Source organism: Sabethes cyaneus, chromosome 2 (assembly GCF_943734655.1).
Source record: "Sabethes cyaneus chromosome 2, idSabCyanKW18_F2, whole genome shotgun sequence".
Taxonomy (NCBI): domain Eukaryota; kingdom Metazoa; phylum Arthropoda; class Insecta; order Diptera; family Culicidae; genus Sabethes; species Sabethes cyaneus.
Genome location: NC_071354.1, coordinates 187,318,213 through 187,334,695, shown reverse-complemented (window position 1 = coordinate 187,334,695; position 16,483 = coordinate 187,318,213). Strand labels below are relative to the sequence as shown.

General features: G+C 42.0%; 2 protein-coding genes across 4 annotated transcripts in view; one reads left to right on the top strand and one right to left on the bottom strand.

Annotated features, from left to right (window-relative positions):
- Nucleotides 1-11,796, top strand: part of LOC128738274 (RING-box protein 2) — a 79,388-nt gene extending 67,592 nt beyond the window's left edge. The window contains exon 2 of the mRNA XM_053833283.1: nt 11,495-11,796. Coding sequence (XP_053689258.1) covers nt 11,495-11,676 — 182 coding nt within the window. The 3' untranslated portion in view covers nt 11,677-11,796. The remainder of the gene's footprint in view (nt 1-11,494) is intronic.
- LOC128738272 (probable trafficking protein particle complex subunit 13 homolog) lies at nt 11,717-13,593 on the bottom strand. Of its 3 annotated transcripts, none has more exons than XM_053833280.1 (4): nt 13,454-13,593; nt 12,790-13,177; nt 12,283-12,724; nt 11,717-12,226 (listed from the first exon to the last, which is right to left on the bottom strand). In XM_053833280.1, exons 1-4 carry the CDS (start codon nt 13,488-13,490, stop codon nt 11,819-11,821), a joined length of 1,275 nt encoding a protein of 424 aa, XP_053689255.1. In that variant the 5' UTR covers nt 13,491-13,593; the 3' UTR covers nt 11,717-11,818. The 3 variants fall into 3 exon arrangements, with proteins under 3 accessions (XP_053689255.1, XP_053689256.1, XP_053689257.1); XM_053833281.1 differs by having other exon boundaries at nt 12,790-13,193; nt 13,454-13,555; XM_053833282.1 differs by having other exon boundaries at nt 12,790-13,139; nt 13,454-13,546.
- Between the last annotated feature and the right edge of the window lie 2,890 nt (nt 13,594-16,483).

Below are 16,483 nucleotides of genomic sequence, written 5' to 3'. Positions count from 1 at the left end.
TCAGGGCAGCACTTTAGGACCGCTATTGTTTTCTTTGTTTGTAAACGACATTTCTCGTCTATTGCCACCGGGCACGAGATTACTATACGCGGATGATGCCAAAATCTACATGATTGTTTGTAACAACGACGATTGCCTGAGACTTCAAGAACTGATCAACCGGTTTGCAGAGTGGTGTGATTGCAATTGTATGACTATAAGCATTCCAAAATGTGCCGTTATCAGTTTCTCTCGAAAAAAAGATACGTTGTTGTATGATTACCGCATTAATGGTCAAATTCTACAACGTAGTGATAGTGTTACCGACCTTGGAGTTGTTTTGGATGAACAATTAACGTTTAGACTGCATTATGAACTGATCATCAACAAATCATCACGACAGCTAGGAACAATACTTAGGATTGGTAACGAGTTTTAGGACCCTGGAACATTGCGCACTTTATATTGCTCGCTGGTACGCTCGGTTTTGGAAACAAGCTGCGCTGTTTGGGACCCCCATTTTGAGAGTTGGTCTCTTCATATTGAAAGAATCCAAAAACATTTCGTCCGAAAAATATGCCGCATGTTACCTTGGAGGAATCCTGATAATCTGCCATCGTACGAGAACTTGTGCCTTTTAATTGGTATTGATCATCGATTGATTCCATACAAAACACAACGGGTGCTCGGTTTGACTGAAAAACAGAATGTTGCAACAGTCGAAAGATGTCGGCAGTTGCTCAAGCGTCACGGTGATTGTGAAATCATATGTGAAGATATATGCAGCACATCTTTCTGATACTCCTCGGGACCAACAGGTTCTTCAAAGCTTCAGAATGTTTCCAGGGTGATGGTATGAGATTTTTTTTCAAAAATTTGAAGGTTCCATTGCTCTTTATTCAACCTGGTGTTTTAAAATCAACACTAAATATTACACCTCAATAGCGAAGTCGCAGAAGGAGGCGGAACGGAAATTAACCTAGGAGCGCCCATGGAAGATAGTGATGTCCTAGCACCTGATCTCCAAGAAGTCAAACGAGAAGTCAGGCTGCTGAAGACCAATAAAGCCGCTGGGAAGGACCGCCTATCGGCAGAACTTTATAAACAAGGCGGAGAAACGCTAGCAAAGGCTCTACACTGGGTTATTTCGAGGATTTGGGAGGAGGAAAAGCTACCGGAGGAATGGATGGAAGGACTTGTTTGTCCCATCTACAAAAAGGGTGATCGGCTTGACTGCTGCAACTATCGTGGTATTACGCTGGTAAACGCCGCCTACAAGGTACTCTCCCAGATCCTGTTATGCCGGCTGTCATCGATAGCACAAGGTTTCGTAGGGAATTATCAGGCGGGTTTCATGGGGGCTCACGCAACTACGGACCAAATTTTTACTATCCGACAGATCTTGCAGAAATGTCGGGAGTACAACGTGCCCACGCATCACATCTTAATTGATTTCAAAGCAGCATACGATACGGTCGATCGAGACAAGCTATGGCAGATAATGCACGAATACGGTTTTCCGGACAAACTGACGTGACTGATCAGAGCTACATTGGATCGAGTGATGTGTTTCGTACGCATCTCTGGGACACTCTCGAGTCCCTTCGAGACGCGACGAGGGTTGAGACAAGGTGACGGTCTATCCTGCATGCTGTTCAACATCGCTCTTGAGGGGGTGATCCGACGAGCGGGCATCGAAACGAGAGGCACGATTTTTACCAAGAGTAGCCAACTTCTAGGTTTTGCAGATGACTTCGATATCATTGCCAGGAACTTTGCGACGGCGGAGGCAATCTACGCCAGACTGAAAGCGGAGTCTAGGAGAATTGGGCTAAAAATAAATGCGTCGAAGACCAAATACATGAAAGGAAGAGGCTCAAAGGAAACAAATGCGCGCCTCCCACGGACGGTAACCGTTGACGGCGACGAACTAGAAGTGGTAGAGGAGTTAGTGTATTTGGGATCGCTGGTGACCGCGGACAACAACACTAGTAAGGAGATCCAGCGGCGCATCGAAGCGGAAAATCGGGCCTACTTTGCCCTTTATAAAACGCTACGATCAGGAAGCATACGCCGCCGCACGAAGCTAACAATGTACCAAACCACTATTAGACCGGTAGTTCTTTATGGACTAGAAGCCGTGACGCTGCTTACGGAGGACATACGCGCCCTTGCCGTGTTTGAGCGGAAAGTGCTGCGGACGATATTTGGCGGAGTACAAACTGAAAGCGGAGAGTGGCGGAGGCGTATGAATCACGAGCTACAGGCACTGCTTGGGGAGACTTCCATCGTACATCTAGCGAAAGTTAGCAGGCTACAGTGACCCGGACACGTCGTAAGGATGCCGGACGACAGTGCGACGAAAATAGTCCTCTTCAACAACCCCATCGGCACCAGGAACAGGGGGGCCCAACGTGCACGATGGCTCGACCAGGTCGAATGCGATTTGCGACTTCTGAGACGACTAGGAAATTGGCGACGAGTGGCCCAAGACCGAGTTGAATGGAGACGAGTGCTTGAAACAGCACGAGCCACCCCGGCTCTATGCTGCTGAAGAAGAAGAAGAAACTAAATATTACATCGATAATGTTTTGAGAAACCATCGTCAAAAAACACTACACGAATGCGCCATACTGCATCCAACAAGATTCTGCACCGTCTCACCAGGCGAAAGCTACACAGCTTGGTGTGAGGACAATCTTCCGGATTTTATTTCATCGAAAAAGTGTCCTGATTTGAATCCTCTTGATTTCTATGCATGGGGTTACATGCTAGGCAAACTAAAGTGCACCAAAGGATTGACTGTAGATACTTTCAAGCAACATTTGGAAAAGACTTTGGATGAAATGCCTCAGGATATCGTGCGCTTTTCAACAACGATTGCGACTGCTAATTAAAGCAAAGGCAAAATGATTTTAATTGGTCTAATTGAATTTTAATGTTATGGATGTCAGACGCCCGAAACTCAAATAAACACCGAAAACATACCCTACACAATAATACACTCAAAATTGAAATTTATGCAAGCGTATTATTTTTATGACTTTTTATTTGACTGACAGTTATTACTACTCACCTTGTAGTACGTCTTAATCACATGAATAAGAAAAAGAAGAATGCACACATAGAACATCTTCCACTATTATAGAAACATCTCCACTATTATTGGAGCAAGGTTCGTTTCTAAATTTTTTTATTTTTGTATATAATATATACTTTTTATTAAAACTCAGAAATTTCTTAGGCAAATGGAAAACAATAGTTTTATCATCATACAAAAAATTGCTTAAATACGCAAAATAAATACCCACCATTACTACAGTACGTCTACCCTACGGCCACATGATTGACGTTGGATTGCGTATGGTGGATGTTTGCATTAGACCCTTGAATATTAAATAAGACTTAAAATAGCTCAAATATTTAAAGAATTACTCGAAAATCTCCAATATGATTTAAAAAAACTTATTAAACCTACATTCTTTCGCACCAGCAACGATCTTAAAAACCAAGCTCGTCGTTTTGATGCTATCCAATCCTATTCCGTCCTGCCCGAACGTATTCTGCTCTGTCTGCTTCCCTATTCCTGAGCTGCATTTATCAAGGCACGAAAATTGATATACGTGTAATTCGTGTTTCATGAGAAAGTTAGGTAAAAATAGTAGAGTTGGTAATAGCTACAGTGAACTCTACTATTAGTAGAATCAAATGGAACTTTATCCTGATTTTCTCGTTGATACACCATAGCCAGTCCGGGTACGCATGTGTCGCCTGTGTTTGGCAAGTTGAGAAATCGTTATGAAAATTTCGCTCGAATGGAACGCTTAGCATCAATGTTCACTATTTAGCAAATAAAATCTCGGTAATTCATCAGGAAATGAGTGAAGCGTTCAAAACCACTATCCACTTTTAGATTTCGATTTTATATTCTTACCTGTCACAAAACTCCAGTGCACTTCAGTTCTGATCGAGAAAGTTGCCACCCTTAAATATCTTCGACGTGAACGAAAATCGAATGGAATCTAATGTAACTAGGTATATCAGACTATTAAGAATCATTCTTTGCATTGGAATTAAAGGTAAATGACTTCCAATCAAACAAAAGTAAAGGTTACATTAGTTTACTAGATATTCTAAACATATGAATTAATTTCCAGAGTGATGACTTTCAGATAAGGCAACTCATGTCAATCATAAAAATAAAAGTGGTTCTTCATAAAAAAAACTCAAGGTTACGAACTAGACTGCCTATTGATATGACCTCAATTCTATTGAAATGACATCGGAAATTCTTATTTGTCGCGAATTTCAAGGAAATTGATACGTTCGAATGGTTGTGTGTATGCATATACGTTGATGAGTACGGCGTCCGACCTTCGGAAATGGAAAAATGTGACACTGAACTGTCTGAGAATATAAAAAGTCAAATAGCTAAAGAAATAATTATGTTAATTTTTGTTATTGTTATTGCTCTTTTTTTAATAATATGCAAATTATTAAAAAATGACAAAGCAGGCACAAATTAATGAACTGGACCAATGGAATAATTTAAACTACGATATCACACAAGCAGCTAGATTCAGTCAAAGATTCTGAGAATGGAGAGTGATTCGATCATATTTAAATCAAGTCTGACTATATTGGTTGCGACTGTTTCGAAAGAAATATCCGGTTGAGTGTTCGATTGGAATTTGCTCGGTTTAACACAGACGGAAATCGGAGAACGTGAACTATTCACGTGATAATACTCGTCATATAAGTTCCAGCTGTAAAATGCCTGTCAAGCAGTCTTAACTAGAAAACTGGAGTTCAATGTTCTTGTGGATCGGTTGACGTTCTCAATTCTGCTGAGCTGCTGACGACCAAATATGAGGACCAAATTAACTAAAAACTACCGCATAACGAGTACGAATAGATACCGAATAGCAGGTAAAGTCGAATATATAAAGGAATTAATCTATTGAACGTTACAGACCCGTAAGACAATATTTGGCAAAATTGAAATGGATTCAGATTTAACGAAATATTTTTTATAAAATTCGCTTCAACTACTTTTTACCTTACACAAAAAAGAAATTTTGAAAATTGTTTAGTTTTTTTGATTTTCAAACGCCAAGAATAGAAAGTTCTCAAAAGCTATCAAATTACCTGCATTGGAATTCTGGGATTATGGAAAGTAGTCAAAACTGTAAACAGAGTTTTGAATACTTGAAACAAAATATTTCAAAATGAAAAAATATTAAATACGTAATTGCAAAATCACGAAAAATAATCGTGGAAAATTAAAAAAAGGTCGAATGGATCGATTTGAGCATTCACGAAAATGCCTTCAAAATAAATTAATATTTCGGGTTTTTGTACAATTCACGTTCGGACTAGTGGCACACAGTGTGCTCATCCAAACGAACGATGACGTCGTATTTCGACATTAATGTAATGCCATAATGCTTTCTGGCGCCGATCTGACGGAAAATAAACACATAGACTACGAATTTGCGCCTTCTTTTCCTCCACCAGCTTAATCAAATTCGTACTTTTTTGTTCCTTGCATAGGCATAGGCACACCTGTTTGGTTTTTTTTGCAAGCTGTTTCGGTGCTTTCTGATACATATTTACTAAATAGCCGGTATTTGTAATAGTACTCCCACAGGGACATATAATCATCCGTCTATACCGAAGCCATTAGTCTGCTTTGGATCGCGTTATCATCAAACACCACAGGTAGGCACGTTGGGAAATTCGATCCGAAACCGGCTTGAAGGAGAGTCTGAAGGTCAGCCTGTTCACAACGGTGGACTTTCTTCGCCGGCTGATGTAACTCACACGTTCGAACGCGAAATACCAGTTCTGTTCGGATGAAGCACATGTGGTCAATGCGGACGGGAGGCGACTGGACTGGATGGGCGGCTGGACTCGAGGCGGCGCTCCTCTCGCACCCTATCAACTGGAACTGAATTGTCACGGCGCCAGCGAACCATACAGAAACAGAGGCAATTCAATGTCAGTGGTATTCGCGACGCAATCGATGAATCGCGTGCTTCGGCAGTCCCGCTTCAAGAATCATCCGTTCACTCGCTCAGCCTGACGGCCGAGACAAAGAGCGCGAATGGTTCTTAGGACAAGGAGACGATTGGTAAAAAATAGAAAATACGGGGGCTCGGCACTTTCGCCCTTGTGTGGGTATTGACGTCAGCTGAACCAATTCAGTTCAGAACGAACGCTTGTTCATTTGAGACTGATGCCGGCTCGGCGACATGCTGGTGTGACCCTTTACCCTGTGCTACAGCTATGAGAGAACGGGGCAAACCATTGATCGAGGGGATGATTGTTGGGTGATTGTAGCACACCCACTCGGTTCGTGCGGACTTGCGGAGTGACGTCAAATCAAAATTCAGAACGGCGCCATTGATCTTTTTGAAAGAATTTCCTTGTGGAAACACGTACGCCACCACGTTCTGCTGTCGCTTATGGGTAAAGGTCAATGGTGAATAACTTTTGTTTTCATTTGCTAAATGCTCTAGATACCTTTTTACATACTCTTACAATAATTGGACCAAATATAAGTATTTTTTTTTTCTTTTACAACATACGAATTTAAGGTTGAATAACAGTATTCTTCTGTAGGATAATACTTATGAATGGAAAAAATCTGGTATAAGTGCAACGTTATCGCTCTGAAATATTAATATTTCAATAAAAATGACTTCATTGTTTTATTATTGCGTATAACACAGAGCACAGGGTGCTTCAGATCTTTTAGCTAAATTGATGCGTCTGGCCTTGTACCATGTCGTATACAAAGAACCATGCGTCGTCATAATTTAAGAATGTGATTTAAAGTGGCCGAAATGACTAGATTTTACCTGATTTCCCAGCTATTTTGCGAAAATCACTTCTTATCTCTAGTGAGTATTCTTGAATACATTAGATTCCAATAAAATAAAGTTGAATAACGCAATTGACAGACTACTAACTGTTTGAGAAATATAATCTTTCTATTCTGCAAATTTTGCACAATTAATGAATCAGTTTACTTTTAAACCATACTTACATTATTCTCTAGCAAAGATGAAAGTAAAATTGAATTCACCGATTCTGATAAAGTCTCCAGTTGCTTAGTTAGTTTACTTTTACTTTAGTGGCGACAGTCCGCTATCGATTTTGCGCCGAACAAATTATGGTTCTCCAGTACTGTCGATCCTGGGCTGCATCGCCCTCGATAGCGTTTGCAGCTGAAAATAATTTTGGCTACTCTTTCTTCGGTCTTTGTGGTCACGTAGCCAGCCAACCGCAGATTACCACACTGTACTACCTTCACTATAAGGTTTTGCACCTTCCAACGCAAAGTTGAATAGCAGGTTAGGGAATGCATCCCCCTGCTTTAGACCATCCAACGGCACGAAAGCGGCTGAGAAGTCACCCGTTATTCTGACGCATGATTTTGACCCATTCAGCACGAATCAGTGTTACTAGTTTCGTCGGAAAATCATGTTCTAGCATTATCTGCCACAGCTTATTTTGTTTGACTGAATCGTACGCGGCCTTGAATTCCACAAACAGATAATGACTCTGCAAGTTGTACTCTCGGAGCTTGTCTAGTAACTGACGTAGGATAAACATTTGATCCGTCGTGGAGCGACCCTCACGAAAACCACTCTAGCACTTCCCGATGAAGGACTGCGCTAACGGTCTCAATCTCAGAATAGAGTGCTTTATAGGCAGAAGAGCAATGTAATGCCTCAATCGCTTTTACACTCAAGTTGATTTCTTTTTTTAAATAAGGTAAATGAGGCCATCCAACCACTCCTCCAGCATGGATGTGCTCCTTCCGCCGTTTTGTCAGTAAGTAGGTTGCCAGCATTTCAATTCTTTCAACTCACCGTTTTGAAGGAACTCCGTGTGTTGTTGCTAGCGAATCGCTTCTCGGCGTAGGCGAGCACGTGCCCTTTCGTACTCACATTTTTTAAGACGGTGGGCTCTTTTTTCGCAGCTCTAGTCTCTCTATACTTTTTTCTGTTCTGACGTGCAGCCGCAGTGCGTATGCGACGCCTGTCCTGACTCTTTGCATCTGTCACTCTTTGGCATTCAGCATGAAACTAGCTGTTACGCTGTCTTCCACGCGTCGTATCTACCACCTCTCTTGCAGTTGTTTCAATATCAATGGCATCATCGAGGTACCTCTACAGCCTACTTCTTCCCTTTCTTCCTGCTGGTCTGCGATTCATTGATCAAGCTTTCTGGCGTAAAAGGTGTCCCACATCAAATTGCATCACGAAAAATAACCTAATTGACCGACCCTTTTCAAACTTCCAGACAATAAAATATAACCCATTAGTAAGCTTTTGGGATGTTTATTTCATTTAACTACAATACCATAACCGTATGCTCGCACATTACGCTTAATTCCATTCATAAGGTTCTGTACAACATCTGGCTGCAGGTTCTGGCTTCCTTGCGTTATTTCCTTAGTGCCTGCTTCATAATAGCTCAATATTTTTCGATAGGCCTTAGTTCCGGTGCATTGGAGGAGGGGAGAGTTCATGTCCTTGGGTACTAAAGTGACCCCGTTGGCTTCATACCACTCCAGGACATCCTTTGTTCAGTGGCACGAAGCTAGATACGGCCACAAGATCGTAAGGCCCTCGCTTCTGTAGACATTCCTTGAGGTAGATCTGCCCGTATACAGTCCCGGTAATCACGAACGGCGCACTCCTTTTGTCACATGAGCGGATCACTTGCCAAATAATGTATTTCTTAAACTTTGAAAGTTTCTGCTTCCTCACTTCCTGCTCAAACTAGTCTCATGTCTCATCATCCATGAAGTCCGTTGACGCCGCTTAGTTGGTTTCGAGGTACGATGCTGGTCCAACAAGCCAGTCATCATATGTTCGAATCTCAGCTAGGCGGTGCTGCTAGATAGAGTCAGTAGAATTATTGCACTAGCCCCGTAACTGTCCTGTACTCTAATAGCCGGCTGCGAAATCTGTCGATAAAGAAGGGTCTAACCTTAGAAAGGAAGTTTAATCCCACGGCTTTGCTTTTTACCGTTGGCTGCACGATTCCGAGTTGATTTACGATGTCCTGATGAGAGAGTTATTCAACATATTCAACATTGCGCTTGAAGGTGTTATAAGGCGAGCGGCGATCGAAATGCGGGGCACGATTTTCAATAAATCCAGTCAATTTATCTGCTTTGCTGACGACGTGGATGCTGTCGGCAGAACATTTGAGGCGGTGGAAGATCAGACTGAAACGCGAAGCAGAGAAGATTGGATTGCAGATAAATACGTCTAAAACGAAGTATATGCTGGCGGGCGGGACCGAGCGCGACAGGGCTCGCTTGAGCAGCACCGTGGTAATCGACGGGGATGAGTTCGAGGTAGTCGACGAGTTCGTATACCTTGGCTCGCTGGCAACAGAGGACAACAATACCAGCTGTGAGATTAAAAGACGTATTATCAGCGGAAGTCGGGCCTACTACGGACTCCACAAACACTTGCGGTCGAACAATCTGAGCCCCCGTACAAAGTGCACATTGTACAAAACGCGAATTAGACCGGTTGTCCTCTACGGGCACGAAACGTGGACATTGCTAGAAGAGGACCTACGAGCACTCGGAGTTTTCGAACGGCGGGTGCTAAGAACCATCTTTGGCGGAGTGCAAGAGAACAGTGTATGGAGGCGAAGAATGAACCACGAGCTCGCGCGTCTCTACGGCGAACCAAGTATTCAGAAAGTGGTTAAAGCTGGACGGATACGTTGGGCAGGACATGTTGCTAGAATGCCGGACAACTATCCTGCAAAAATGGTTTTCGCATCAAATCCGGTAGGAATAAGACGAAGAGGGGTACAGCGAGCGAGGTGGCAAGACCAGGTGGAGCGAGATCTGGCGAGCACTGGGTGCCCGCGGAACTGGAGATCAGTTGCCATGGACCGAAACAGATGGAGAAATTATACTGCGCAGGCCTTGTCATAAGACGTTAGGCCAATTAAGTAAGTAAGTAAGTAAGTAAGTAAGTAAGTAAGTGATGAGAGAGTTGAGGATTTTCCAGGTGCTGGCGCAAATTCAATTCTTTACCTTGCTTTTCGGGGGGCGCCATTTTTTTCAATTTTCGAAAAACAAACAGTGATAAAAATACAGTGCAAACCATACACTCTACTACTTCTGCCCAAATGTTCAAGGGAAAATACCCTATCGGTAATTTTCTACAGCGTTTTTCCGTGCTGCAATTGAATGCGGGACACCTTTATTCCGCAGCCACGCCATCTGCCGTCAACTGCTGGATGTTGAACTGTAGCGTCTCCTCGGTGCAAGTCTTTACCACGGTCGATAATCTAGCGCGAATCTTACACTCGACGAGATAGTGGTTATAGTCGCTCTTTGGCCCCAAGTTTCCAATCGTTTCCTTGTTGTTTGTCGTTTCCTATACCGATTGATCCGTTCCGTACTTCCATTTTCGCTGTTCGTGGTAAATGAGAGTTTCGATATACTACCTTACCGGGGTGGCGATGCCTACATCCCGCTGATGGGTCGGCATCTTAGGTACCTATATCTTGCGAGATATAGTATTTTATATTTACCTCCCTCCGAGACGGACACTGTTTGAACCGCCCCTTACCTATTTGACGCTCATTTAACCCCATTTCATTTCGACTAGGCAGTGTTGATAGATAGAGTCAGTAGGTTTGTTGCACTAGCTCTGTATATATCCTATACTCTAATAACCAGATGTGAAATCTGTCGATAAAGAAGGGTCAAGTCTTAGAAAGACGTTTATGCGAGACTTTACTTTTTAAACATCATTTCATACTCTAAAGAAATACCTGCATAATTAAATATAGCAAAGCTTAAGTACCTACCATATTCCGCTTTCGGAACATGATTTTGTTTTTTTATTCGACAAACTTCGCAGCAAACTGCTAGGACATTTGCGGAGTTAGTGCTACAATCCTATTGACTCTTACAACCTCTCCCAGTCTAGGCTCGAACATGCGACAACTGGCTTGTGAGACGAGTGTCGTGTGTCGTGGTCAACTGGGAGATTGAATAGTTAAATACCGAACCAAATAAACGAATCGATTCCACATTCGACTATATCATAGCACATATTGATCGGAATTCAAAATATGAATTCTATTTAGAATGGATTTAATCAGAATGTAGAATCCAAGCGAAAGTTTTATCAATCTCAAACAGAGAATGTAAAGTATTTGCTTTGCAGAAGAAAGAACTGGACATGATCGCCGTCACGTACCGTTTGCAATCAAGCTTCTGTGCTTCCGCACATGTGCTATCACTTTCAGCCAGCGCACGTTTAAATCATTGTTGTCGTCCTTCGAGATCAATTTAACGTTATTGAAATGCTGTCAGTGGCATTCTAAAACAAATAAACAGACGCGCGGGGATGGTTCAAAATCCGACCGTTTAGCTTAATTGTTTGCAATTGATTCCGAATGAAAATATCTAGGTCGGCTCTTCATTTGAGAACTAATTTACTTTTTTTTCTTTTCGCAGATGCTTGCTTGCGTTGTCAAGCCGAAAGCAAAAAAGACACCCTGGGACGGCAGGATTGTGTAGTAGTTTGGGGTGAGTGCAACCACTCCTTTCACCACTGCTGCATGTCACTGTGGATCAAGCAGAACAATCGTTGCCCACTCTGCCAACAGGAATGGTCCATTCAAAGAATGGGCAAGTAAATCAGTGTGCTGAGAATAAAAACCACGATCTGGATAATTTGCTAAATGAATATATTTCCTTAGTTTAGTGTGCTCGTACACAAGTAAGTGCATAAATAAAAAAAAATTCTTTTGGAACAACTTGATTCAACCTATGTGGTATCTATACTGACTGTGGAACGTTATAGCGGACGTATTTGTCTAGTTGAAAATCATCCTCGCGGTAATCTTCATCCACCACAAACACCTGTACAAAATCATCAAACTCGTATTTTCGCTTCATAAAAACATCCGTTAGTTGCAGATTAGTGATAGTTATCAATCCCAGTCGTACAGGACAGACGGTCAATTTGAAATCAGTAAATTTGCCCGGTTCCAGGTTACCTAGACTTATTTCCGTGAAACCAGTGTAACCGCATCCCACCTTGGCTTTCGTATTTAAATTCATTACTAAATCCATCGAACGATCGCTAGTGTTCGTAACTCGGCATGTAAAGTCAAACCCTTCGCTTATTTTGACCGTACTCTTAGCCTCAATAACGGTCAATCGCAAATCTCCGTATTCAATGGGCTGAAATTTATCACAAAAGTTAATTGCCGATGACTTAAACTAAACCAAATACTCACACTTCTCTGCAGTTGACTCGTTTGCAATCGGCCACGTTCACCCAGATTCGAACGCCAAACTATATCCAGCTTACCGATATTGTTGGCGGCCTTTAACGCCTTTGGATCGTTCATAATCTCCGGTATAGGCTTGATGCAGTACAGAAACTGACAGCTATTTTCCGGCTGCAGCATAGTTCGCTGCGAAAATACCGATTCACCGGAAGGTAAATTATTCAGTGATACCACTGTATACTGTTCTGAACTTTCTAGTTCAACCTTTTCCAGACAGATTGGCCCTACCGTAATGTTTTGAATCTGCGCCTCTAAGTAGACCTCGTCGGTTTCCGCATTGTAAAACTTAGTCTTAACGTCCAATGGTTTAACGACTTGAAATTTAAAAAACTTTCGGAAAGAAGCTTCTAATCCGGCCGGTGTCATGTAAGATACCTGGCATACCAATCTAAAAACGTAATTAGTCAAATTATTACTAAACAACGAAATAGAGACATAGAGAAATATCCCTACATATGCGTTCCGATCTCTTTTACTTCGTGATGAATCACGTCATCGAGCGTCTCGTCGGGATGCAGTGTCACCGGTCCCTGCTTGTCCACATGGATCGGTAAGCTAATCCTGGCGTTGCTAGATTGTAAGTCGGCTTTAACAGAGACATTGTTAACGGGATGGGCACGACAGTTGTGTACGCAGACGTAGCTGGAGAATGTCTCTCCCAGATAGATGTTTCCGAAACTTTGTGGCAGCAGCATAAACTGCCCAGCTGCTAGCGTTTCACTGCCCTGCACGGTTGTGGCAGTTGCTTGAAGGATTTTTTCAAAAGTATTTTGCGGTAGATCCTTGCTTTCTGCCGTAACAATCTGGGAACTCACCAAGGTTGGACGAGTAAGACGCATCACTAGAATTTGGTAAATCTAGATTTTTATTAACCCTCTCTGTCCCATGGTAGCACAGGTGATCCATGACTTGCGACACCAAAATCAGCTGATAAAATTTGAAAGGATTTTAAATCTGGCTGTTTCTATATTAGAACGTAGTAGAAACATTGTGGTATAAGCTGCATAGTTTTGCTTTACGAATTGCTTATTACTAACTGTTTTAGGTGACGAAAAGTTGTAAACCACCCAAATACCCCTGGGACAGAGAGGGTTAAACTTGAGAATGAATCGTATACCTTTTAACGCAAGTAAATGATCAGAGGTATCAGCCATGGTTAGTGTTTTCCAGTAGATAAGAGTTGTGTTTATTAAAAACTATTGCAGATTATCACGATCAGTTATTGTTCTGCCTCTACAATTACTATTTTCATTCAATCTAAAAATTAAAAAAAAAAAGTACACCCCTTACGCCCAAAACATCAATACAAAAGTGACAGTTCACAGTGAGAAAATATTCTGTCAAAACGTCAGAACGTGAACCGATTTTTCATTTTCACCCCGATAAAAAATCCAACCTACTTTTCGTCAAAACGGTCTAAACCGCTTTGTACGTCGGTTGGATTTGGTGAATTCCAATTGGGTCCTAAAGCCCTATCTCGTTTTTGGTCTGTATCGATAAAAATAGGGCTAAAAACACATATTTCGATATTAAATTTCAAATTTTTGGCTTACGTTACGTTTTTTATTGTTTTCTTAAATTTTTAACAAAAATAAATTTTCTAGGCAACCTTATATAGGGCAACCAACTATCAATAGTGCGCTGCGTGGTTGTGTCAAAATAACACGCTTTATAAAATGAAACCATAGTTTGCCTTCAAATGTCACGAAAACCGTTTTGTTTACGTCTTGTGTTTATTTCATTTAAATTACAAGCGTCTATGATCATAAATCTTTTACAAAAACAAATAAAGTTTTTAAAACAATACGATGTAGAATTTCTGGATATATTTAACTCCAGCATTTTTTCTTTTGGTACCAGCTACCGCCCACTTGCTTATATCAATGTTGTCCACATTTTCATCAACACGCCGCTAGTTGTAAAACTTCAACAACTAGTATCAGTTGGTGAGGGTGATGAAAACTTCTCGTACAAGAAGAACAAACATGCAACTGCGTGTTTACAGCCGCCAGTTGCCGGTTTGCAACCATCGTTCTCTCTTTCACAGTAGACGTCTTTTATACTCTCCAGCTTAGTATCGACGAATGCCACGACGCTGTATTGCCTGTTGGCCACCTTGTGTTTCGGAACGACTTTGGTTTTGATGGTATAAATAATATCATGTTTAATTTTGTATTGGACTCTGCCAATAGCTGACCTCAAGTAATCGGGATTAGTGGATATAAATGCAGTTAATTATTATTAGATCAGTATTAATAACTTGAATATAAATGTTTACCTTTCAATTTTTCCACGCTTGTTGGCATCCCGAAACTTGTCATTAGTTGAGAGGAAAAGCTGATCAATAAAACATTCAGTTTTGGGGAAAGTATTTATGTCAGATTTTACATATCCTGTTTCCATTTCTCGTTATTCCTTATGACAATAAATGTCGAGGAGTAAGCGGAGGATAATCAGCAGCAGAAGATAACCAGCAGCAACGGAGACAAACCAGCAGCGGGAACAACTAGCAGCAGTGGATACAAACCAGCAGCAGGAGCAACCAGCTGCAGTGGAGACAAATCGAGAGCAACGAAAGCGGGCCGCTCTGATCCAAGCGATTGCTAGCGAAAAGCAGCCAACTGGCAGTTTCGTGAAGCCATTACATTACCCTTACCCTAGACCATATCACAACGCTCCGCATTATATTGGAGCAGATCAACGAGTTCCAGGACTCTTCTGCTGGTGTTCGTTGACTTCGAAAAGGAGCTCGACCGACTCAACCACGAAAACATCTGGAGCGCACTTAGGCGTAGAGGAGTTCCAGATAAGCTAGTCCATCTCATCGAGGCTCAGTACGAAGCGTTCTCGTGCAAGGTTTTGTACGACGGCGTCTTGTCCGACCCCATAAGGGTTACTGCTGGCGTGAGACAGGGCAGCATTTTATCACCGCTTCTGTTTCTCATCGTTATGGATGAGATATTTTTGAGTGAGCAATTGACAGTAGACTAAATCGAGGATTGCCTTGGAATCCTCTAACGATGGAGCAGATAAAGGACCTCGACCTAGCCGGCGACATCATCTTGCTCGCACAACGCCGAAACGATATGCAGAGCAAGTTAGATGACCTATCCGAGAGCTCCCAGGCAGCAGGTCTTACAGGCATTGTAGCGAAAACTAAGTCTATGATAGTGAACACTGACAATTCCAGCAACTTCACAGTAGCGGGACAACAAGTTGAGCAGGTAGACGCCTTTCAATATCTCAATATGGTAGCCAGACAACGCCCGATGGTGGTACCAAGACTAATATAGCCACACGGATCGGGAAGGTTAGGGGTGCCTTTGCAGGTCTTCGAAACATTTGGCGCTCAAACCAGATCACTCTACGTACGAAAACCCGAATCTTTAATTCAAACGTGAAATCCGTACTGCAGTATGCCTGCGAAACGTGGTGCCTGCGATACATCATTCGTGCCTGGTGACCTGATAACTGGATATCCAATGAGGAACTCCATCGTCGGTGTCATCAACGGCCGATAGCCACAGAAATTCGTGAACGTAGGTGGAAGTGGATCGGACACACTTTGAGGAAAGGAGCGAACGAGGTTTGCAGAGAAGCCCAGGTAACCAATAAGCATTAAATTAGCAGTAAATCAGTCGTTTATTAGCATCCCTGGCGTTTTATACTGCAGGTTGTTGTTTATCAGCTTTTTGACTGCATAATGTAGTGAATAGCAATGACATGGTTGAATGTAAGCAAATGTTTATGATCATATCAAGAGTAATCATAGCCAGCTTAGTTATGAACTTAAATATAAAACAATTATGTCACTTTTAAAATGTTAGCACTGCCCAAACTTTGAGTCGATATTGTTTCTGGCAGCCATGTATATAATCCTATTGAGTGGGACAACGTTTCCCGTAAGGTCGAGGAACGCAAGAATAACGAGCGAAGTCATTCTGTGTGCTATCTTCGAGAACCAAGGATGTGTTTTGGATTCGGATACGACACATAACTGTTGTAAATTGGCATCCACAATTCTATTTAAATTCTTTATGTTGGTAACTAGCTGCAAATAAGCATTGTCAGCATTATAAGAGGGCTAGCAGTAAAGTAGCCGCATATTTTGCCAAAATAGCTTTTAAGTAGCATTTAAAGCAACTTA